Source organism: Mobula birostris, chromosome 26 (genome assembly GCF_030028105.1).
Source record: "Mobula birostris isolate sMobBir1 chromosome 26, sMobBir1.hap1, whole genome shotgun sequence".
NCBI classification, from domain to species: domain Eukaryota; kingdom Metazoa; phylum Chordata; class Chondrichthyes; order Myliobatiformes; family Myliobatidae; genus Mobula; species Mobula birostris.
The window spans coordinates 33,804,656-33,830,897 of record NC_092395.1 but is presented as its reverse complement, the minus strand read 5'-3'; the positions used below and the strand labels follow the sequence as shown (position 1 = coordinate 33,830,897).

The following is a 26,242-nucleotide window of genomic DNA, read 5'->3' as shown; positions in this document are numbered from 1 at the left end:
AATCTATGCACATGATCAAAAACACAGCATCCCTACCATGAAGCATGGTGGTGGCTGCATCATGTTGTGGGGCTGCTTCACTGCAGTGGGTTCTGGAAGGCTTGTGAAGGTAGAGGGTAAAACAAATGCAGCAAAATACAGGGAAATCCTGGAGGAAAACCTGATTCAGTCTGCAAGAAAACTGCAACTTGGAAGAAGATTTGTTTTCCAACAATGACCCCAAGCATAAAGCCAAGGCTACACAGGAATGGCTTAAAAACAACAAAGTTAATGTCCTGGAGTGGCCAAGTCAGAGTCCAGACCTCAATCCAATTGAGAATTTGTGGCTGAGCTTGAAAAACTGTTCACTCACAACTCCCATGCAACCTGACAGAGCTTGAGTTGTTTTGTAAAGAAGAATGGGGAAAGATTGCAGTGTCCAGATGTTCAAACCTGGCAGAGTCCTAATCATAAAGACGCAAGGCTGTAGTTGCTGACACTGCTGAACCTCTCTTCATAGTGCTAAGCAGTATTGCATCCGTATTGTACTGTCTCAGTATTTTTATATTTGTGTGCTGTAGCACTTTTTATTCGCAGTTATTTTGTAAATACCACTATTCTTTGCATTTCTGGTCAGATGCTAAATGCATTTCATTGGCTTTGTATCTGTACTCAGCACAATGACAGTAAAGTTGAATCTAATCTAATTTAATTGCTGCCAAAGGTGAATCTACTGAATACTGATTTGAAAGGGATGAATACTCATGCAATCAATTATTTTGTGTTTTATGTTCATAATTAATTTAGATCACTTTGTAGAAATCTGTTTTCACTTTGACATGGAAGACTCTTTTTCTGTTGATCAGTGTCAAAAAAGCCAAATTAAATCCACCGTGATTCAATGTTGTAAAACAATAAAACATGAAAACTTCCAAGGGTGGGGGGTTGAATACTTTTTTATAGGCACTGTACATGTACTTTGATAATACATTTACTTTGAACTTTTGATTGGTAGCCAGGATAGCAGTTAACCTTCATAACTGGAATGAATGCAACCCACAAGGTGCACGCCATCCTCCCACTAGTCCCACAGCCACATTATTCCAAGCCTCGAAACCTCAGGGTTTCAGTGGAGCAACCACTACATGATAGCTGTGCTCCAGCTGATGCATGACAAAGCCCTGCCTCCTGCAAAACTCCAACAGCCATTGAAACCTTGTTTCCAAATCTCTGCTAGTTCAATAAAAAGATAAATATAGAATGGTTCAGCACATGCACAGGCCTTTTGGCCTATAACCTCTGTGCTGACTGATTTGCCAACCTAAACCTAATCTCCATTCCCTGCCTGTTCATGTTCCAGTCTATATGTCCTTTAAACATTGCTATTGTGTCTTCTTCCACAATTTCCAGGCATCTACTCACTTTTGGTATAATATAATTTACCCTGTAGATACCTTTTGTACTTTCCCCATCTTGCACACAATCTTGTGAGCACACACAGCCATACACGTATGCACAAAGCACCATACACATCTACAGCGCGCTCTCTCTCTCTCTCTCTCTCTCTCTCTCTCTCTCTCTCTCTCTCTCTCTCTCTCTCTCTCTCTCTCTCTCTCTCTCTCTCTCTCTCTCTCTCTCTCTCACACACACACACACACACACACACACACACACACACACACACACACACACACACACACACATCACAGACAAATGCATACTATCGCAAGACTCTGTGCTTAGCCACCTGCGCTACCTGCTTGATACTTACAATTCTCTAGCTAAGTACAGCTCCAATGCCATATTCAAGTTTGCTGATGACAGCAATGTTGCCTGAATCAAAGATGGCAGGGAATTGGAATGCAGGAGGGAGATTGAAAGTATAGTTGAATGGTTTCACATCAACAACCTCTCACACAACGTCAGCAAAACCAAAGAGCTGATTGCTGAATGCAGGAGAAGAAAACCAAAGGTCCGTGAGCCAATCAGCATCAGGGGATCAGATGTGGAGAGGGTCAATAACTTTAATTCCTTTGGCACATCAGCACCTCTACTTCCTTATAAGTTTGTGCTGATTCAACATGTCATATCAAACTTTGACAAACTTCTCCCTAGATACACAGTGGAGAATATCGTGACGGGTTGTATCACCACCTGGTATGGAAACACCAATGCCCATGAACGGAAAATCCTCCAAAGAGTAGATGATATATCACAGGCAAAGCTCTCCCCACCACTGAGCTTATCTACAAGTAGCACTGCCACATGAAAGTAGCATCCATTATCACGGACCCCCACTGTCCAGGCTCTGCTCTCTTCTCAGTGCAGCCATTGGGAAAGGGGTACAGGAGCCTTAGGGCCCACATCACCAGTTTCAGGAAAAGTTATTACCCTTGAACCATCAGACTCCTGAACCATCGAGGATGGCTTCACTCACCTCAACTCTGAACTGGTTCCACAACCAAGAGAAAATCTGCAGGTGCTGGAAATCAAAGCAATACACACAAAATGCTGAGTTCCCCCAACTCATCTTCTCAATATTATTCATCCCCTATTCATTTATCATTAGTATTTGTCTTTTTTTGTATCTGCATAGTTTGCCTTCTTTTGCACATTGGTCGTTTGTCTATCATTGTTTGTGTGTAGCTTTTCATTGATTCTGTTGTGGTTTGTTGTACTTACAGAGAATGCCGACAAGAAAATGAATCTCAGGATAGTATATTGCGACATACATGTACTTTGATAATAAATTTACCTTGAGTTTACTTAAAATATTGAACAAACTGATTTCAGATTTTGGGCAGTGTTAGATTTTGCAGATACTGAAACTGAGTGCACAAAACAAAGATGTTGCTGCTGGACAGGCAATTACAGCTTCAACCTTGTAAGAACACTCTGAAAATGAAAAGCTCTGACTGAATAATATTGATTGGGAGATAAGATTACTCCCCTTGGAATTCATTATCTTTGAGGAAGGAGGCCAGTAGCTTTCCCTACCTGTACCACATAACAATGTTAGAAAGAAAGATGTCGCAGCTATTCTGTTTCACTTCAACCTATTAATTTTAGCTAATTTTTAATGTATTGCTATTATTATGTAAATGTATGATGTAGAAACATAGAAACACAAAAAACCTACAGCACAATACAGGCCCTTCGGCCCACAAAGTTGTGCCGAACATGTCCCTATCTTAGAAATTACTAGGCTTACCTATAGCCTTCTATTTTACTAAGCTCCATGTACCTATCTAAAAGTCTCTTACAAGACCCTATTGTATCCGCCTCCACCTCCGTTGCCGGCAGCCCATTCCATGCACTCACCACTCTGAGTAAAAAAACTTTCCCCTGACATCTCCTCTGTACCTACTCCCCAGCACCTTAAACCTGTGTCCTCTCGTGCTTGTCATTTCAGCCCTGGGAAAAAGCCTCTGACTATCCACACAATCAATGCCTCTCATCATCTTGTACACCTCTGTCAGGTCACCTCTCATCCTCGGTCACTCCAAAGAGAAAAGGCTGAGTTCACTCAACCTATTCTCATAAGGCATGCTCCCCAATCCAGGCAACATCCTTGTAAATCTCCTCTGCACCCTTTCTATGGCTTCCACATCCTTCCTGTAGTGAGGCGACCAGAACTGAGCACAGTACTCCAAGTGGGGTCTGACCAGGGTCCTATATAGCTGCAACATTACCCCTCAGCTCCTAAATTCATTCCACGATTGATGAAGTCCAATACACCGTACGCCGCCTTAACCACAGAGTCAACCTGCGCAGCAGTTTTGAGTGTCCTATGGACTCGGACCCCAAGATCCCTCTGATCCTCCACACTGCCATTAATACTATATTCTGCCATCATATTTGACCTACCAAAATGAACCACTTCACACTTATCAGGGTTGAACTCCATCTGCCACTAACTCAGCCCAGTTTTGCATCCTATCAATATCCCACTGTGACCGCTGACAGCCCTCCACACTATCCACAACACCTCCAACCTTTGTGTCATCAGCAAACTTACTAACCCATCCCTCCACTTCCTCATCCAGGTCATTTATAAAAATCACGAAGAGTAAGGGTCCCAGAACAGACCCTGAGGCACACCACTGGTCACCGACCTCCATGCAGAATATGACCCGTCTACAACCACTCTTTGCCTTCTGTGGGCAAACCAGTTCTGGATCCACAAAGCAATGTCCCCTTGGATCCCATGCCTCCTTACTTTCTCAATAAGCTTTGCATGGGGTACCTTATCAAATGCCTTGCTGAAATCCATATACACTACATTTACTGCTCTTCCTTCATCAATGTGTTTAGTCACATCCTCAAAAAATTCAATCAGGCTTATAAGGCACAACCTGCCCTTGACAAAGCCATGTTGACTATTCCTAATCATATTATACCTCTCCAAATGTTCATAAATCCTGCCTCTCAGGATCTTCTCCATCAACTTACCAGTATGTGGGATGTGTACTTGGTACACGGGTCATTGTGTGGGGATGTGTACTGTACATAGGTCAATGTGTTTGAACTGCAAATAGGACAGGTAAATTCCAGTCAGAAGGAAGGACAAGGATGGCAAGGTAAGAGGATCTTGGATGTCAAGAGATGTGATGAATTTAGTCAAGAAGAAAAAGAAAAAGTGTATAAAGCTTAGGAAACTAGAATCAAGCAGAGCCAACGAGGATTATTATGAAGCCGGAAAAGGACTCCAGAAAGGAATTAGGAAAGCCAGAAAGGGCCAAGAAAAGTCATTCTTTACATAACTCAGGAGAGGGTAGGACCACTCTAGGATAAAGGGGGAACATTTGCTTGGATGTGGGTGAGTTTCTTAATGAGTACTTCACATCTGTATTTACCAAGGATAAGGAGATGGACGATAGGGAAATCAGTGGCAAGTTCATTAATATGCTTGGAGATTTTGAAGTAAAGGAGAAGATATTGTTAGGTCTCTTAAAGAGCATTAGGTGGATAAGTCCCCAAGGCCTCATGAGATGTACTCCAGGTTATTGAGAGAGGCAAGTGAAGAGATTGCCAGAGACTTGAGCAATATCTTTGTGTCCTTCTAGCTACAGGCGAGGTCTGGACCACTGGTGAATAGCTAATGTTGTTCAACTATTCAAGAATGGAACCAGGGATTATCCTGGAAACCATAGATTAGTGATAGAGAAATTACTAGAAAGAAATCTTGGGGATAGGATTTGTGACCATTTGGAAAACATAGCCTAATTAGGGAGAACCATCATGGCTTTGTGTGGAGCAAGTCATGTCTCATTAACTTGATTAAGTTTTTTGACGAGGTGACAAGGGTGATTGATGAAGGTAGAACTGTGGAAGATGTCTGTGTGGATTTTAGTAAGGCATTCGACATGGGATGCTCATCCAGAAAATTAAGGTGTATGGGATCCATGGTGAATTGGCTGTTTGGATTCTTGGACTCAGAAGTGGCTTCCACATAGAACTGAGAGGATAGTGGTCAAAAGGACTTATTCTAGATGGAGGACTGTATTTAGTAGATTAAACAAATTTCCACAGTGATCTGTACTGGAACCTCTGCTGTTTGTGCTGTACAAATAGCCTGAATGAAAATGTAGATGGGGGGGGGGTTAGTGAGTTTAGAGATGATGTGAAAATTGGTGGTGTTGTAGATAGCGTAGAAGACTGGCAAAGAGTACAGTGGGATAAAGATCAGATGCAGATATGGGCAGATAAATGGCAGATGAAGTTTAACCCAGCCAACTATAAAGTGTTGCACAGTTATGCGTCAAGTACAAGGTACACTGCTAAGGGCAGAACTCTTAACAGTGTCAATAAGCAGAAGGATCTTGGGGTCCAAGTTCATAGCTCCCTGAAGATTGCTACACCGGTTGATAGGATGGTTTAGAAGGTATATAGCAATATTGTCTTTATTAGTCAAGGCACTGAGTTCAAAAGTCAGGAAGTTAAGTTGCAGCTTTGTAAAACTCTAGTTGGGCCACATCTAGAATATTGCATACAGTTCTGGTGCCCCAATATAGGAAGGATATCAAGGCTTTGGAGAAGCTGCAGAAGGATTCACTAGGATGTTGCCTGGATTAGAGGGCATGTGATATAACAAGGGGTTGGACAAACTTGGGTTGTTTTCTCTGGAGCAGTGGAAGCTGAGAGGAGATCTCATTGAGCTTTATAAGATTATGAGAGGCATAGGTAGAGTAGAAAAGGAGTATCTGTTTCCCAGGGTTGAAATGTCTAATACCAGAGGGCATGCATTTAAGGTGAGATGTGAGGGTCAAGTTTTATACACAGAGAGTGGTAGGTGCCAGGAATGCACTGCCTGGGGTGGTGATAGAGGCAGAAACATTAGGGACTTTTAAGAAATGCTTAGGTAAGCCCATAAATATGAAGAAAGTGGAAGGATATGGACATTGTGTAGGCAGAAGAGATTAGTTTCGTTAGCCATTGAAGTAGTTTGGTCCAGCATTGTGGGCCGAAGGGCCTGTTCCAGAGCTGTACTGTTCTACGTTCCATATGTACGTGGTCCATGGGTCAGTGTGTGGGGATGTGTACCTTCTACATGGGTCAGTGTGTGGGATGTATACCTTCTACGTGGGTCAGTGTGTGGGATCTGCGTTCTGTACAGTGGTCAGTGAGTGGGGATGTGTACCTTCTACATGGGTAAATGTGTGGGATTTGCATTCTGTACGGTGGTCAGTGAGTGGGGATGTGTACCTTCTATATGGGTCAGCGTGTGGGATTTGCACCCTGTACAGTTGTCAGCTTGTGAGATGTGTACCTGCTACATGGGTCAGTGTGTGGCATCTGCATTCTGTACAGTGGTCAGTGAGTGGGGATGTGTACTCTGTACATGGGTAAGTGTGTGGGATGTGTACCCTGTACATAAGTCTGTGTTCACTCCATCATTTGATCATTTTGGCCAAGCATACCTCAGCAAGAGCCACTGTCCGGGAAACATATCCATTGCAGTGCCTCTTTATGGAATAAAAGATTGTCCAGGATACAATAAAACAATCTGTAGTAAGTATACATTTATTGTACTGTTAATATAATTCTGTATTTTATTCACAGTTCCCAGAAATGGAAGAAACTCTGATCTGGGAGCAGCAAACAGTGGTGTTATATCGGGTAAATCTCACTTTATTATCCTAACCTGCCTCTCCTTTTCTTCTAGAATCTCAAAACCAGGAACCAAATCAGCATCTCCACACTACTTTTTCCATAGAACAGCTGTAATCCACTTTATCAAAAATCACCACTCTACCAATTTAAACATTGTCAGGATCAAAATACCATAATCTCCTCCGAAACATTTAATATCCCGAATGGACACAGTCCATTAAAAAAAAGAAAACCAGAAAGAGGCCATTCAGCCCATTGAGTCAATGGCATTCTCAGAGTAAACACATTAGTCCCTTTCCCCCACTTGTTTCCCAGCAACCCGTTATCTTCACGCACCAACCAATTCCCTCCAAACCTCTTGCTGTCCACATACCTGAGTTGCAATATACAGTGAGGGTGTATAGACAGTGAGAAAGTGGGCCCAGCAGGTAAGGGCAATTACGAAGAAGGCAAGGCAGCACCATTATTTCCTTAGGTGCTTGCAAAGATTTGGCATGGCATCTAAAACTTTGACAAACTTCTATAGATGTGTGATGGAGAGTATATTGACTGGTTGCATCACAGACTGGTATGGAAACACCATTGCTCTTGAATGGAAAAGTCTACAAAATGTAGTGGATACAATTTAGTCCATCATAGATAAAACCCTCCCCACCATTGAGCACATCTATACGAAGTGTGCAGCATCCATCATCAGGAACCCCCACGACCCAGGTCATGCTCTCTTCTTGAGCTGCCATCAGGAAGAATGTGCAGGAGCCTCAGGACTCTCACAGCCAGGTTTAGGAACCGTTATTACCCTTCAACCAACAGGCTCTTGAACTAAAGGGGATAACTGCACTCAATTTCACTTGCCCCATCACTGAAATGTTTCCTCAACCTTTGGGCTCACTTTCAAGGACTCCTCATCTTATGTTCTCAATATTTATTGCTTATTTATTATTATTATTTCTTCTTTCTTTTTGTATTTGCACAGTGTGTTGTCCTTTGGCCCTGGTTGAACGCCCAATTTGGTACGGTCTTTCATTGATTCTATTATGGTTATTGGATTTATTGAGTATGCCCGCAAGAATCTCAGGGTAGTACATGGTGGCATATATGTACCTGGATAATAATTACTTTGAACTTTGGAGCACCAGGGACAAACTCAGGCAGGCACAAGTAGAATGAGAGAATCCATTGCAGGGAGCAGGATTACACCTACATCCCTACTAACCTATAATGTGTATGCCCTGATCCTCAGTGGAAAGAGACAGTAAAGGATTAATCCTTCCCCTATTTAAATTGATTATTGAATGTCCAAGGAACAAGAACAATATATCTTCAAAAATGTTAACCACAGCCCTTTAAACCACTGTTATTAGCGACGCTTTAATATTAGTTTTCAGAAGTCTGTGAGCCAGCTAAGTCAGCCTCCCCCATCCCAGTCACAGACTCACACCCACTTGAAACAGGATCTACTGCCAGGATAACTTCACCAGGAATATATTCAAACAAGCAGTGCAGTGCTTTATGACCTGTTCCCACCAAACTCCAGGTCCTTCCAGTTCTCAGGAGGACCTGAAATGCCACTGTCCCAGCTGAAATATGTAGCAGCAAGCTTACAACACTCAGATCAGGGCAGTGCAACATCAACACCCTCACAATGCAGTTAAACATGCACACAGCCAAAAGGTACACAGACTGCCCATCAATCCTCTGTATCGGGCAGCCTAACCAGTGGTCTGCTTGTTACGCTGAAGGGAAGTTCTATAAAAAATGTTCCTTACATCATTCTGAGATCTCTGGGAGTATCACAGTAGCCTAGCAGTTAGTGTGACACTATTACAGCTCAGGGCGTCAGAGTTTGAAGTTCAGTTCCAGCATCCTCTGTACGAAAGTCTATACATTCTTCCTGTGTGTCTGCATGGGTTTCCTCCTGGTTCTTCGGCTTCCTCCCACAATCCAAAGGCGTACTGGTTAGTAGGTTAATTGGTCATTGTACGTTGTCCTGTGATTAGGCTAGGGGTTTAAATTGGTGGTTTGCTGGGCGGCGTGGCTTGGTGGACTGGTTCTCTAAATAAATTTAAAATAAAATAAATGTTGCACTAGCGGTACTTCGACCAGTTCTGTGAGATCAGAATGTGGTTCTCTTGGTCACCAAAAGCCAGCATCCACCTGTTGCAATCCTGATGCCCCTCACTGTTGTGGTTTGCATCTGTCCTCCCGTTACTCAACTGGCACCAATTGATTCTCTGGATTCTCACCCCTCTGACCAGCAAGAATCTCATCAGGTCCCAAGTAGTTCAATCTGATGTCCAACGGATCACTTCACCGACTGATACACACTGGCCCCTCCATGTCAGGGATACAGTTCATCACGAATATTGCATAAAATGGACAGCATAGTGTATTTGACAATCTACCTGATTTATTGCCATTGGCTCTGTGTGAAATCAAGTGGTGTGAATTATCATTCATTTCTGATTGTATTAATCAAATCTCACCTTTACTGTGCTAATTGTATTCAGTCCAGTTCAAATCTCTCTGTACACTGTTCTGGCAATGTGCCTCAGCTTTAACCCCTTTAGAACAACTTCCCAGCATCCATTACATTTCTCATGCTGTCTCCTTATGTGTGGTAACTCATTGTGCTCCAGGATCCAAAGATAGGATATGGCATTGCGATATCTGGAGGGAGAGACAAGCCCAACAGCAGCACAGGAGAGACTGCCATTCTGGTTTCAGATGTCATTCCGTCAGGACCAGCTGAAGGAAAGATTCTGTGAGTGAAAAAGACTCTGGATGATAATCGGGGATTAACCAAACCAAATCTAAAAGGCTTCGATTGGAAAAGCGCTGTACCTGTAAATAAAAAATCTTCCCAAAATTGCAAAAGTTGGAAAACTGTAACAAATACAGAAAATGCTGGAAGCACTCAGCAGGTCAGGCTGTATCTGAAAAAAAAGGCAAATAGAGTTAATGTCTCCTGTCAGAGATCCTGTTTCAGAATGGATGCTTACCTGTATATTAATATTTGCACACAAGAGGGCCCTCTATTGGAATAATAAAGATGTAGCAATCATGCGATTATACTGATTAAAATAAATAGGAATTTGCACAAATCTAAGATAAGAGTCACCAACCATATTGCCATATCAGCTCCAGTATAGCAGTTTGTAATCTCTTCCTGTTGACTAAATTATTAGTAATAGGTCACACGTACTGCCAGGTTATTTCCTTCTGCTACAGCAGCAGCAAATTTCAAATGCAATCCAGAATGTGCAGAAGTTGCTGGAGGGGAAGGGAAGGATGAAAATGGCTGGAATGATTCATGCTTCTTCTCAGGGGTAATTAGCCATGATGATAATAATGAGGAGTCATAAATAGATCGTGACAGAGAATGAATGTTAATTCGTTTTGTTGAGGTAGGGGATGTACATTCCAGAGAATACAAAAGGTTTTCTTGATAATAATTATATGTACATGATAGGACCATAAGAACATAAGATATGGGAACAGAATTAGGCCGTTTGGCCCATTGAGTCTGCTCTGCCATTTCATCACGGCTGAAGCAATTTTCCTCTCAGCCCTAATCTCCTGCCTTCTCTGTGTATCCCTTCATGCCCTGACCAATCAAGAATCTATCAACCTCTGCCTTAAATATACATAAAGACTTGGCCTCCACAGCTACCTGTGGCAAAGAATTCCACAGATTCACTTCTCTCTAGCTAAAGAAATTCCTCCTCATCTCTGTTCTAAAAGGATGCCCCTCTATTCTGAGGCTGTATACTTTGGTCTTAGACTCTCTTCAGTGAGGTCACCTCTCATTCTTCTGAATTCCAGTGAATACAGCCCCAAAACCGCTCACAAGTGGGCTCACCAGTGCTTTTTAAAGTCTCAACATTACATCCTTGCTTTTATATTGCAGTCCTCTTGAAATGAATACTAGTTTTGTATTTGCCTTCCTCACTACAGACTCAACCTGCAAATTAACCTTTAGGGAATACTGCACAAGGACTCCCAAGTCCCTCTGCACCTCAGTTTTCTTGTAGTTTTCTCTCCATTTAGAAAATAGTCTACCCTTTCAATTCTTCTACCAAAGTGCATATCCATAAACTTTCTGACACTATATTTCATATGCCATTTCTTTACCCATTCTCCTTCTGTAGCCTGTCTACTTTCTCAAAGCAATCTCCCACTCCAGCTATCTCCATATCGTCTGCAAACTTTGCAACAAAGCCACCAATTCCATTATCCTAATTATTGACATATAGCATAAAAAGAATTGGTTGCAACACAGACACTTGTATAACACCACTAGTCAACACCAGCCAACCAGAAAAGGCTCCCTTTATTCCCACTCATTGCCTCCTGCCAATCAGACACTGCTTTATCCATGCTAGAATTTTTCCTGTAATACAATGGGCTCATAGCTTGTTAAGCAGCCTCATGTATAGCACCTTGTCAAAGGCCTTCTGAAAATCCATGTACACAACAACGAATTCTCCTTTGTCCATCCTGCTTGTTATTTCTTCAAAGAATTCTAACAGGTTTGTTAGGCAAGATTTTCCCTTGAGAAAAAGGTGCTGACTACAGCTTATTTTATCATGTGCCTCCAGGTGCTCTGAGACCTCATCCTTAATAATCAACTCCAACATCTTCCCAGACACTGAGGTCAGACTAACTGGCCTATAGTTTCCCTTCTTCTGCCTCCCTCACTTCTTGAAAAGTGGGATGATATTTGCAATTTTTGAGTCTTCCGGAAGCATTCCAGAGTCTGGTGATTCTTGAAAGATTATTACTAATGCCTCCACAATCTGTTCAGCCACCTCTTACAGAACCCTGGGGAGTACACCATCTGGTCCAAATGACGTATCTACCTTTAGACCTTTCAGTTTCCCAAGAACCTTCTCTCTACTTATGGTAACTTCACACACTTCATAACCCCTGACACCTGGAACTTCCACCAAACTGCTAGTGTCTTCCACAGTGAAGACTGATGCAAAATGTTTATTCAGTTCAGCCGCTATTTCATTGTCCTCTCCAGCATCGTTTCAGTGGTCCAATATCCACTCTCACCTCTCTTTTACACTTCATGTATCTGAAGAAACTTTTCGTATCCTCTTTAATGTTATTGGCTAGCTTACATTTGTATTCTACCTTTACCTTTTTAATGACTTTTTTAGTTGCCTTCACTGTAATCCTGATACATCTGAGTTTAGCTTCTCCTTCTCAAATTTCGGGGTGAATTCAATATTATAATCACTTTCTCTTTAGGGTTCTTCTACTTTGAGCTCTCTAATCTATTCTAGTTCACTGCACAACACCCAATCCAGAACAGCTGATCCCCCAATGGGCTCAAGCACGAGCTGCTCTAAAAACCCATCTCGTCATCTCCCTAGAAGCTCCTCCTCCTGAAATCCAGCACCAGCCTGATTTTGCCAATCTACCAGCATATTGAAATCCCCCATGTCAATTGTAATGTTGTCTTTTTGGCATGCAGTTTCTATCTCTCTTTGTAATTTGTAGACCACATCCTTACTAGCGTTTGGGGGTCTGATGGAAGTTAGTAATGTTGGTGGCTGAACCTTCCCTCTACAACCTTGGTTTATACATAATCAAATGAGACAGAGAACCATTGCAAATTAAGTCTCCATTCACGATGGCAGTTATGGTGCTCTTGCATGAATCACGTACAAAAAAGAATACACAAGGAAGATCTATCATTAATGTTAACATTGACTTTAAGTGTTAATTCTCCAGCTATTACCAACATTTTCCATAGACACTGTCTGACTTTCTGAGTGTTTCCAGCATTCTATTTTAAGCCAGGGTGGTACCAGCTTTAACTTTTTTTTGGTGGCCTTTCCCCGGCAATATCAGAGCAATATTTGCCACTGTAAGGTCACCTGTACACCGATTGGTAGCACTCCACCTCTAGGGCAGAAAAGTGGGGAGTCCCACTCCAAAGGCATAAGCAGAAAGATCTAGGCTGACATATGAATACAGTCTGAAAGAATTCTTTATTGATGGAAATTTCATATATTAGATGAGGTATTAAGCTGAGGATTTCACCTCTCTCAGGTCAACATAAAAAAATTCCCACAGGATTATTGTGATCCTATAGGATTATCAGGGGAGACTCCTTGGTGAATTGGCTTATTTCTCAGCTAACAAAAAAGCAGAGTACCTTATCGTCATTGCACTGGTGATTGTGTGAGCTTGCACAGCAAAAAATAGGCATCAGTAGTCCTGCTTTACAACAGTGACTTCATAACTGCTTCATTGGAGCCAAAAAGGTTGGGAGGATCTTCAGGTTGTGCAAAGCACCAGATATGTCAACTCTGTGTTTCTTTTACTACCATCCTCAGGGGAAGGAACTGACCCCAGGTTCCTGCTGTAAGGTGCGTCTGTCCAGGTTTGCAGATGATGGGACTGTGCAAGGGCAGTCAATAACACACAGTTCCACTGAACTGTAAATCAGCCATCTGTTTCACATCCCCATTAAGTTCCGGCTAAACTGAGCTGAGTGCAGGGTGTTACCTTCTGGAAGTATTCATAACCAGAATGCGCCTCAATCTATTTGGTTTCCCGATCGGGGTGTCAGGAGAGGAAAGGTTTGGTGAAAGGAAATAGCCCAAAGATATGATGTGATGTGTTGCACTCCAAAGATGTTTTCCAGCTTAATCGGAATGGTTCCCTCTTTTCAGGATAAAGGACAGAATCGTGATGGTGAATGGCGTTTCCATGGAAAATGTACTTTCTTCATATGCCATCCAGTGTCTGAAGAGTTCTGGAAAGTCTGCTAACATAGTGAGTGCTGATAAAGAATCCGTGTGTCCTGAGGCAGAGCGATTACTCTGCTCAATGAGTCTCTGCAATATGAGTTTTCTCTGGGTCACAATGATATAAGGCTATGAATTGAAATTCTTCCATGGCAGATTGTGGGAAGAAATCAATAGATCTGATTGTTCTGCAGAAAAAAATGCAAATGTCAGCTGTTGGAATGTCTCAAGGACAGAACTATGAGATTTTTCAGAGGCAGACCAGCTACCGATAACTTGGTGCGACATACCTATGGTGCTTTAGTGATTAATTGTCTGAACTAGGTAGTTGGACGTTAACACCCTCAGGGAAACAGGTATGGGTAATAAATACTGGTATGCTTGTTTTGACCACATCAAAAGAACAAATTAAAGAAAATAAGTGGGAAAAAAAGAGCAAAAATATTCAAATCAATATAATGCTTCACAGCCACTCAAGTACGGCCACAACGTGGGCACTGTTTCACTGTAGGAAAATATAGCAGCTAGTTTACTTATTTTATTTAGAGATACAGCGTAGAACAGGCCCTTTCACTGATGAGGGCACACCTAGAGTACTGTGCGCCGTTCCGGTCTCCTGTCTTGAGGAAGGATATGCTGCCTTTGGAGACAGTGCAGGGGAGGTTCTCCAGGCTAATTCCAGAGATGAGGGGGTTAGACAGTGAGGAGAGATTGAGCCACCTGGGGCTGTTTTCGCTGGAATTCAGAAGAATGAGAGGAGATCTTACACAAACATATAAAATTATGAAAGGGATAGTTAAGATAGAGGTAAGAAAGTTGTTTCCACTGATAGGTGAGACTAGAACTAAGAGACATAGCCTCAAGATTCGGGGGAGTAGATTTATAGAGATGAGGAGGAACTGCTTTTCCCAGAGGGTGGTGAATCAGTGGAATTCTCTGCCCAATAAGGCAGTGTAGGCTACCTCAGTAAATATATTTAATACCAGGTTGGATCGATTTTTGCAGAGTAAGTGAATTAAGGGTATGGGGAAAAGGCAGGTAAGTGGAGATGAGTCCATGCCTAGATCAGCCATGATCTTACTGAATGGTGGAGCAGGCTTGATGTAAAGATAGCCTACTCCTGCTCCTATTTCTAATGTTTTTTTGTGCTGGCTCACTGAGCTGCACTGCCCAGCACCCCACTTATTTAACCCTAGTCTAATCACAGGGCCAGTTACAATGACCAATTAACCTGCTAACCGGTATGTCTTTGGACTGTGGGAGGAAACCCATGTGCACACGGGAAGAATGTAGAAACTTTCTTACAGGGGACGCCAGAATTGAACTCCGAGCATCTGAAAGCTCGGGCTGTAACAGCATCACACTAAACACTACGCTACCGTGACAGCATTTCACACACAGCAGGTAGGATCCCACATAGACCAATGATAGAGGTGACTACTTAAGTGTTGATTAAATGATAATTCTAGCCCGGACACCAGAGCTATCCTGAATAGTGCTTCGGGATTTTTTAATTCCACCTGAGAGGGACACACAATAAGTGTGTCAATAGACACCGTGGTGCGGTCACAGACACCCCACTACAAATATCAGTTGTCCTGAGGCTTTAGTCTGCGATGAGGAAGGGAGGGAGGTGCTGCTGTCTTTAGGTCCAATTGGAACCTTCACTTGGTGATTTAGAAGTTGTATTTAGGGAAATTATCTGGATGGATCGGGATTGTGTTGAGGATGGATAATTAGAGCCAAGGACCTGTGGGGTTGAAATTAAGAGCCACCGATCAGACAGAGCGAGATTAGCACTGAGCACCAGCACTGGGAGTCATAGTAAGCCAAGGATTAGCAGTGAGGATTGGTCTGTGTTGCTGAGAATTGAGCTTGGGTCCAAGGATCAGTGAAGATATGGTCTAAGGAATGGGAAGAGTTGTAGATTAAGAATTGGGTCAATGCACTGTGGGAATAAATTGTAAATAGGTTGAGGATTGTGGGTCAAAGGACTGGGGAGGCTACAACAGTGAAGCAACAGTTCTCCCGTCCACACTTACTGCAACACACTATTGTGCAATTTGACCTTCCCATGTCTGTCTCAAAAATACATCTAATCCTGAGATCCAGTTTATTCCAGTCACAAAAATAATCTTGTCTGATAACTCATTTCGCAACTCTATTATAAAAGATTCAGGAATACCTTTGTTCTGACTCCTAACGTTTTCATTCTTTAATGTCTTGCTAATTGGTTTTGGATAATCAATGTGGTTGTTTGAACCAAATGCTGAGAGAACTCATGCTAACTAATAGCTATGTCCTACTTTTTAAGACAGTGAAGAGGCCTCGTAAAGTACAGATCCCTGTGACTAATTCAGCACCACCAAGAGGATCCTTCTATTCAAACCATTCAAATCAATCAGACTATGCACATGATGATGCCTCTGATGAGGATGAGGACTATGATCCAGCTGACAGGAATTTACGTAGGATTCAGAACCAAAATTTGTACCATGAGGACTATCAACACAGTGATCAGGACCAGTACTCCGACAGGGACCACAGCTACAATCGAAGTCCAAGTCCCTCAAGGAGTTATGATCGAAGCCCTAGTCCCTCAAGGAATTACAACCATCAACACAACAACCATAACCACAATGACAGGGAGTATAGGAGAGAAGGCAGCCCGGCCTGGAGCCACGATGACAACACTCACCAACCTGCCCTGAAGAAACCTATCAAGAGCTTCCTCATTAAAAATAATAATAAAGAAGGTGAGAGAGATTTCTGCCAGATTCCAGTATGTTTCTGGCATTAGAGGTCGAACCTTGAAGGGGATGGGCTACAGGAAGAGAAGACCACTGCTGTTCCTAGTAAAGTGGCCACTAAGAATGTAAATGATAATAAACCTGATTTCTAATTCTAAATAGGGGCAATTTCAAAGGTTAGGTTACTGATTTTTTTTTTTAAAGACCTGGAAGTATTCACGCTTTAAACTGCATCTGCAATTGTACTATAGCTCTCTGATAGAGCCACGTCACTGGGTGTATTTAAGGCAGAGATAGATAGGTTCTTGATTAGCCAGGGCATCAAAGGGTATGATTAGATTAGATTAGATTCAACTTTATTGTCATTGTGCCGAGTACAGATACAAAGCCAATAAAATGCATTTAGCATCTGACCAGAAATGCAAAGAATAGTGTTATTTACAAAATAACTGCGAATTAAAAAAGTGCTACAGCACACAAATATAAAAGTACTGAGACAGTACAATACGGATGCAATACTGCTTAGTGCTGTGATGTGAGGTTCAGCAGAGTCACAGCCTCAGGGAAGAAGCTCTTCCTGTGCCTGCTGGTATGGGAGCGGAGGCTCCTGTAGCACCTACCGGATGGGAGGAGAGTAAAAGGTCCGTGGTTAGGGTGAGAAGCATCCCTGATAATGCTTTTCGCCCTGCCCAGGCAGCGTTTATGGTAGATGTTCTCAATGGTGGGCAATTGGGTGCCGATAATCCACTGGGCAGTTTTCACCACACGCTGGAGTGCTTTGTGGTCCAATATGAGACAATTGCCATACCACACTGAGATTCAGTTGGTGAGTATGCTCTCAATGGTAAAAGTCTGTCGGTATCCTGGGACAGAGCTGAGCTTTTTCTGAGCTCCGCAGGAAACAAAGGCGCTGTTGCGCCTTTTTTTATCAGAATGGAGGAGTTCAGGGACCAGGTGAGATCCTCGGAAATGTGGACACCAAAGAATTTGAAGCTTGATACACGCTCCACTACAGTTCCATTGATGTAGATGGGGACATGAATGTGACTCCTGGCATGCCTGAATTGAAAGCAGGGGAATGGGGATGACTGACGTAATTGGATCAGCCCATGATTGGCAGAGCAGACTCGATGGGCCGAATGGCCTACCTCTGCTCCTATGTCTTATGGTCTTATATTTATTGGCGCTGAATTGCCATTGGTGTAATAGCCAACCTTTTTATCAAAAGGGGTGAGTGAATTAAAGCTGGGGATATCCCTCTGGTGTGCCACCCACTGTGGGCGTTATGCAGTGATAAAGTGCAAAAGACAGAAAGACAAGTAGCTGAGGACGGTAAGCAGAATATCCAGTAGGATGGGTTGGAGGAACCAAGGGGGGTGTGGGGGTGTTGGATGAGAATGTCACTGTGGAAGTGGAGCCATTTGGGATGTACACCTCAGTAAGTGGTAGCAGAGAAGCTGTGAACCTCTGGTCATAATTCTAACTTGGAGTCAGCCAGAACCAGGATTAATGTGCAAATAGATCTTTGGAGGTGATATTTAAAATCCTGCTGAAGCTGCAATGGGAACAGAGAACAGTATGTATCTAGTTTTAACGGTCAATGACTGGTAAGCATCAATTATGACAGCAATAGGGAAAAAGCAAGGACAATAGATTGCATTTAGGTAAAATTACTAAGACAGAGTTCCAAACAAAGTTTGTCACTGAATTTGAGATGGTGAAAGTACACTGGCTGGTACCCAAGCATAAGAGAATGCAAAATCCTGGTATAGCTATTGAATATTTAAGCAGCTGATCTACAGTTCTTCTGTGAAGTTCTCACTTCCAGAAGTAAGGCATTCCCGCATTACACCGTCTGCCCTGATAAATGTTCAAAGACGTCTTTCTGTGAATTTTTTTGCTGCCTCCTAGTCACGGCCCTGATCTGTTGCAGCAGGCAATGGTTGTACTGTCAGTTCCCCGCAGAGGTAAACTGAAATAATTGATGTAACTTGCAACAAAGGGGTTTGATAGTAAAGTGAGTCCATCTCTTTGGCAGGTTGCCTCCCCACCCGCAGCAGGAATGTAGGCTGTAGGAGAGTTTCCAGTCTGGTCACATTACATGGATTTTATGCTAGCGACTCCACCAATGAGAAGGCAAATGTTCCGACTCTGGAAATCCACATTCATACACTTTGAGGATTTTTAGATTTCTGTCTTTTGGGTTAGTGCTCAGTGTCATATCTACAGTCTTATTTGTGACTATACTTCTTTTTCCTTCTTAAGATTTGGTCTTCCAGATCTCTGATTTCATTGTTTAGTTGTTCTCTTGTTCACCATCTGTCCTTTCTTCTTTCCTGTTTTCTTCTGTTCCTTTCCCTCCATTCTCCCCTCTCTCACATATTCTCTTCTCTCTCCATTCTCCCCAATGTATGAGCAGCCCAGGCAATATGCTAGTGTCATTTTGCATTTATTAAGATTGTAATATAGAGGTAAACAAAATAATGAGGTGTGTAGGTGTGGTATATGCATGCAGGCTTTTTTCCCTCAAGCTGGCTGAAACCAGAACTGGTCATAAGTTTGAGGTGAAAGGTGAAATAATTAAACAGAATCTGAAGAGAAACTTCCTTCATTCAGACAGTGGTGCATGTGTGGAACAAGCTGCCAGCAGAACTAGGTGAATGATCAATAGTTTCAATAGGTACATTTAATGTCAGATAAATGTATATAATATACATCCTGAAATTCTTTTTCTTCACAAACATCCAAGAAAGCAGAGGAGTGCCCCGAAGAATGAATAACAGTTAAATGTTAGAACCCAAAAGCCCCCCACCTCCCCCCAACGCGTAAGCAGCAACAAAGCAATGACCCCCCCCTCCCCCCAGCAAAAAGCATTGGCACCCCCCACTGAGCACTCAGGCGTACAGAAAAGAATCGATAAAGACACAGACTTCCAGTACCCGAAAGACTACTCGTTCACACGGTAATTCAACATGCCACAGGCTCTGTCTCTCCCTAATACCGGAAAAAGAGATGTCCCCGTTTCACAGCGAGAGGGGAGACATAACAAAACAACTTGCTGATTTATGGTGTTACAAGTCTGTAGTGTCGCTTTTTCCAAGCTCTGTGCCCAAAGAACTCGTGTCCCTGAGCACACAGCCAGCAGCCAGCTCACTGCTTTCGATCTTCCGTGCACTCCCACCACATCAGGCAGGGGCACCAGCCTTGAACCCCACCGCCTCTGTAGCCACAAAAATCCGGCACCCTGAAGGCACGCTTATCTTCCAGGCTACATCCTTGGCATGTCAAAAAGCGGCCGGTTGTGAGGACCCACTTCTGCAAAGAACAAAAGTCAGCATGTAACTCCAGGTCAGGTTCTTCAAAAGAACCTTGAGAGGGGAAAAAAGAAATATCAAAATAGAAATAGAGCTGTTTCTGAAGGTGCAAGCAAAGGAGGCACCGTTAGGCCCATCATCCTCCTATGCCCCACCCAACTGTAACATTTAAGATAACATTTGTAACATTAAGGCTTGGATAGGTAGTAGTTTAGAGGAATATGGTTCAGCTTCAGGTAGATAGGACCAGACAGAAGATCAAATTGTCATGGACCAGAAATACCAAGGGGCCTATTTCTGTGCTAGAGTACTCTGACTTTATCAGTCTATAGCCAAATGTGAACTGCAGCGGAACTGTCCAAATGAGCCTTGATCAGTGAGGTTAAAATGTACAACAGTAACGTGGTCATATGTTTCTGATGCTAACACATCACTGCTTTTAATAATTTACCTTTGTCAAAAGAATAATTGACTGTATATTTATTATTTTAAATCAGAATATGTGAAATTCCCATCGTTAACCATTCCTGGGTTATCATCATTTCTGAATAGTTTCTGTATTTTTTTCTTTTGTGTAACATTTTGCCATACAGAATATGGATTGAGGTTGGGAAGTCAAATTTTCATTAAGCACATGACATCAAGTGGTCTTGCCTCAAAAGAAGGGGTCTTACAAGAGGGAGACATCATACTGAAGGTAAGAGATATTTACTTTCAAAGTCTGCAGATCTGTTTATTAATGAAGCCGATCAATTGTATTTGACATCACCAACAAAGGTCTAAGTCCATTGAAGGATTTAGCAGTACCACATTACAAGTGGGAAGATTTGCTTATAGAAAGCCCAGCTCTAGAATCCAAGGGTGTAATGTTGTGGGTCTACTCGCAGACAGTATAGAGAGAAGACAGAAATTTTAGAATCAGTTCTCTGTAGTTTTTTTTTGCAAATGCAGTTCCACACTAACATTGTGAGATCAGTGCCCTTCAACATTATTTGATAAATAATCCTCATTTCTCTCCTTTGGTTCAAGATTACCATGAAATTCCTGCAAATTAATTAACTCCCATGGCAGGAAGCAGGACTGCTAGAAAATGGGGAATAAAAAGAGAAAATAATAAAAATATACTCATCCATTATTTCAGACACAAGTCCCTGACTTTAAGAAGTTTTCAAAAAGTGGTAATATTAAACAAATAACTTAACATGTAAAAAATTATTGAAACAAAATGAAAATTAAATCACCTAGAAATATTTAAAGATAATGGAATACAGATCATCTTACAACAGAAATAATTAAAGATGCTACAGATGCTCAATCTGGAGCAACAAACAACCTGCTGGAGGAACACAGCAGGTAAAGCAGCATCTGCAGGAGAGAAAGGGACAATTTTGTTAATTACTTTTTCTTAACTTCATGATCGTAAACAGCTTTCCCATATTAAGAACTAGGAGGCTCCAGAAAGTTTGTTATTTTATGATGTTAGTGATACATCTGGTACCTCACAACTCCAATGACCTGGGTTCAGTCCTGACTTCTGATGCTGCCCGTGTAGAGCTTGCACACAGTATTCGCATGGGTTTCAAAGGGTATGCGGAGAAGGCAGGGGAGTGGGGATGACTGGAAGAATTGGATCAGCTCATTGTTATATGGCAAAGCAGACTCGATGGGCTGAATGGCCTACTTCTGCTCCTATATCTTATGGTCTTATGGATTTCGTGCACTCCCATTTCCAAAGACACATGGTTTAGTAGATTAATTGGCCTCGAGTATGTAGGTGAGTGATTCAATCTAGTGGGGGGAGTGATTAGAATGTAGTCACAGAGAAAATTAGTTGGGGAATGGGACTGATTTGTAAGTTAGCATAACTTGATGGGCCAAATAGGAATTACAAAAATATGAACTTTGTTTAGAGACAAGTGAGAAAGTACAAGACTCACCAGCAAGAATTTGACAGAAAGTTCAGGTCTTCCATGTTAGATATAATTGCTGGTATCTAAGACTTCCTAACTATGGAAAGGGAAGCCATAGAGCAGAGGTTCCCAATCGTTTTTATGCTATGGAGCCCTACCATTAACCAAGGGGCCCTTTCACCCCAGTTTATGGAGATGATCCTTAGGCCCAACTGTTTCATGCCAACCAAGATTCCCATCTGAGATAGTCCCATTTGCCCATATCCCTCTAAACCAAGGGTTCATAAACTGGGGTCAAAGGACCCCTTGGTCTATGACTCTAATTATATTGATTAATACTACTAATTTACTAATGGTAAAACCTGACAAAATACAGACCATTGAATCTCAGAGATGGTCTTAAGTGGAAATTGGATGTTGCTGTATCTAGGGATGTTTGGCATGATCAGTAAGTCAATCTAAAGATGGAATGTCTTGTTAAGCCTGATAGCCCATTTTCTTAGGTTACCTTAAATGGTGGCTGTTCTTCATGTTGGAAGTCAAAGGTCACTTTCTGTGTTTGGCAGATTAATGGTATAGTGACAGAGAATATATCTCTAGAAGATACAAAGTCATTAATTGAGAGATCGGAGGGAAAGCTGAAGCTGGTGGTTCTTCGGGATAACGAACAGTTTCTGGTCAACATCCCAGAGCTGGAGGACAGTGAAGAAAACAGCTCTGGATTGGAAGGTAAGAGACCAAGTTATTATCTTATCACCTTCTCAATGTACCGTCTCACTGCCAGCAGGTACAAGGAAAATTCTGTTTCCTTTTATTGTAGTTTTCACTTCATACTCTTATATTACAGTAATAAATCTATTCTGAGATTCAAATAAATGTTTGATGGAACTTCCATGCCAATTCCTGCTGAACATTGGCAGAAGATTGGCAGCATTTGATGGAATAAAGAAAATGAGGATCTTGTCTTTTTATAAATTTCTCCAAGATTCTGTTGATCTTCCAACTAGAATTTAAATACCTTACTTTCGGTTTGTGTGGTCTTCCTAGTTCCTCTCCGTCTTTGCTTGTTTTGCTTTTCTCTTCTTAATTATGTCTCATTATAAATTTCTCAAGTACCTATGTGTGTATATGGCATTGTAGAAGCAAATGTATGATGTGTTTGAGGAACATTCAGGCCCAATCTAAAGTAAATGGACTATCACCTCCACAAAACCTCTGGACAGAGGAAGGCGAATAAACGTCCAGTATGTCCATATTACAGTGTGGTTTGTCAACATCTTAAACTGAGCAGCATCACCCCCTGGTGTGGGTGTAATAAATACAACAAAGTAGGACAAGGCTTTAGATGTCTAGTTTCCAAATTAGAAACTCGGTTCAAAAAAACGCATTGCCTGTATCAAAGGTTCAAAGGTTCAATTTACTGTCAGAGAAATGTTTACAATATGCGTCCTGAAATACTTTTTCTTTGCAAAACATCCACGAAAACGGAGAAGTGCCCCAAAGAATAAATGACAGTTAAACATGAGAACCCCAAAGTATCCTCCCCCCAGCTTCCCTCTTCCGTGCGTAAGCGGCAGTGAGCAACAATCCCCCTACCCCCACCGGTAAAACAAAAGTGCACCCGCTACCGAGTACAAGCGTGAGCTAAGCAATAGCAAAGACACACACCTTGCAGGTGCCCCAAAGACTATTGCAATTCGTATGGCATTCAGCAACTCACCCGTTCTCTCTCTCCCTCATGAGGTCCCCCGTTTTCACTGCGAGCAGGAGACATAACAACAACCCACTGGTTTATGACGTTAAAAAGTCCGTTTTGTCACTTTTTATGAGCTCTGTGCCCGAAGATCACAAAGATCTTGGGTCTTCGGGCCTACAGCGAAAGATTTTCCGGCCTTCCTGACGACACACGAGCCTCCTGCCGTGACGCCCACCCTCGATCCAGCTGGCTCCAGAGCCCCGAGATCTTAGGCTTCCGAACACGATCGAGACTCTCAGGCTGACCCCTTGGCGTGCCAAACACTGGCTGGTCCTGAAACCCCGAGAACGGGTCCCATTCCCACAAAGAACCAAAGTCAGCGTGTAACTCCGGGTCAGGGTCTTCAAAAGGACCCTGAAAGGGAAAACTATTAACGATAGAATTACAGCTGTTTCCGAAGATGCAAGCAAAGGAGTCGTTGTTTAGCGCCATCTTAATTCCGCTTCTATTTCCGTCTGTGGTGTCTTTTGGCTAAAATGAACAATGTATGATTTTTCGCAGAAAAATGAATGAATGAAAAGTTTTAAATCTCAAACTGTTCTGACTATCTACACCCTCTGCACCAGATATTTCAGATCTGGAGCCTGAACGATCAGATTCACCCTCCAACGTTGGGCCAGATCCAGCCAACAAAATGAAGACCAGTGAAAGGTAGGCAGAGCAATGGGAAATAATAGGTACATGATAGGCCATAGTAATGGAGGTAGTGACCAAGTTATAGGGCATAATGAAGGGAGATAGATACTTATTAACTAATGAGCAGATAATAGATTCATTTTCCAGTATATTCCTTTTGAGGATCATTAATGCTTTCACACGTCACTGAGAAGCTAAAGGAGAAGAGGCCAGCAGAAACTCACGACAGGAGCTCCTTCATTCCTAAAACGTTGTGACCCTCTGAATGGAGAAGATTTCCTCTTCTCTCTCTTTTTAAACTGAGACCCCCTTTTTCCAGATTCTTTCACAAGAGAAATCATCATATCTGCATACACCATTTTATTCTTCTAAACTGCAGCAGAGGAAAATTTACGTAGCCTGTCCAACCTTTCCTGATGAGACTAGTCATCTGTTCCAGGTATTGGTCTAGTATACTTCTTTCGGACTGCTTACAACGTATTATCAAGCTTCCTTAAACAGGGTGATCATTTCAGGATATTTACTTCAGGTATGGTCTCACCAGTGTCCTATATAATTGAAGGAAAACTTCTCCAAATTTGTACACAACACCCTCACAATGAACAGTAACATTCTGTGGGTTTGCCTTATTACTTGTTGTACCTGAATGCTAGGATTTTGCAATTCATGTACTAGGACACTGGATCCCTCTGCATATCAAAGCCCTGAAATCTTTAAAAAGTTAGATAATAAGCTTCATTGTTATTTTTCCTGGCAAAATGAAAACTTCATACTTTCCCACATTTGGCACATCTGTGCCCATTCATCCATCCCATCTTTACCCCTTTATCATCACCTTATGTTCTCTTCACCAAGTATATTCCTATTTCTTAGTTTCGCCAGGTAATTTAACAACCACGTCTTCAATGCCTTCATCCAGGTCATGTACAGTATATAAACTGTAAAAAGTTAAAGTCCCAGGACTGATCTTTGTAGCACACATTTGCTAAATCCTATAGCCAAAAAAAACCTACTTTCTCTTTCCTGTTAACTGCGCCATCTACCAGCTCCACACAGTAGCCCCTACCCCGTAAAATTTTATTTTCTGTAATCACCTTTCATGCATCATCTTATCAAATGCCTTATTGTAATCTTAGTGCATCCCCAGTTTTCCGTCTTTCTCCACAGATAGTAGAGGGCAGGGAGATATGGGTTGTAGAGTTCAGGGAGGAATGGGTTGTAGACTGCAGGGGGAGATGGGTTGTACAGTGCAGGGAGAGGTAGGTTGTAGAGTGCAGGGAGAGATGGGTTGTAGAGTGCAGGGGGAGATAGGTTGTCCAGTTCAGGGAAGATGGGTTGTAGAGTGCAGGGGGAGATGGGTTGTAGAGTGCAGGGGGAGATGGGTTGTAGAGTGCAGGGGGAGATGGGTTGTAGAGTGCAGGGGGAGATGGGTTGTAGAGTGCAGGGGGAAATGGGTTGTCCAGTTCAGGGGGGATTGGTTGTAGAGTGCAGGGGGAGATAGATTGCTGCTTCAAGGAATTCCATATAAGTTGGCCAAACATAATTCCCCTTTAAAAAAAAACTATATTGACCTGATACTTCAAATTTTTCAACATGCTCTGCTGTAGTATCTTTAATAATAAATTCCAGCATTTTCCCTACAACAGATATAGCCAAATTAGTCAGAAGCTTCCTGCTTTCTGTCTCCATCCCTTTTAAATCAATTTATTCATCATTCATTTGTTAATTTTCATCCACTTTGATGCATATAGAGGTCTGAATTGTTCGATTTTGCTGTTGTTCAGAGATTTGGTGTTGACCAGAGATGACTCTTGTTTTCCATTCTTATTTTCAGCCTCACACCAAACAAAGACCCAGTGACAGAGATGGGTTTCAGTCCTATAACCCCTACACCCCATTATGGTGAGCACTAATAGGTAACTAGCTCATTGTGAGTGAGTAGGTTCAACTGAACTATTTTGATTCTTGCTGATTGAAGTTAATAATTATATTTCACAGCAGTGAATGAGTTTGGCTT

The 26,242-nt window shown here is 42.2% G+C and overlaps 1 protein-coding gene across 2 annotated transcripts in view; it reads left to right on the top strand.

The window, feature by feature from the left end:
• The window catches only part of LOC140188127 (tight junction protein ZO-3-like), a 122,130-nt gene that overhangs the window by 58,490 nt on the left and 37,398 nt on the right, over nucleotides 1–26,242 (top strand). For both annotated transcript variants that reach the window (XM_072244104.1, XM_072244103.1), the window contains exons 2-9: nucleotides 7,042–7,098; nucleotides 9,732–9,856; nucleotides 13,785–13,887; nucleotides 16,174–16,615; nucleotides 20,517–20,620; nucleotides 22,400–22,562; nucleotides 24,156–24,240; nucleotides 26,060–26,127. In XM_072244104.1, the coding sequence (XP_072100205.1) occupies nucleotides 7,051–7,098; nucleotides 9,732–9,856; nucleotides 13,785–13,887; nucleotides 16,174–16,615; nucleotides 20,517–20,620; nucleotides 22,400–22,562; nucleotides 24,156–24,240; nucleotides 26,060–26,127 (1,138 nt within the window). In that variant the 5' untranslated portion in view covers nucleotides 7,042–7,050. The remainder of the gene's footprint in view (nucleotides 1–7,041; nucleotides 7,099–9,731; nucleotides 9,857–13,784; nucleotides 13,888–16,173; nucleotides 16,616–20,516; nucleotides 20,621–22,399; nucleotides 22,563–24,155; nucleotides 24,241–26,059; nucleotides 26,128–26,242) is intronic.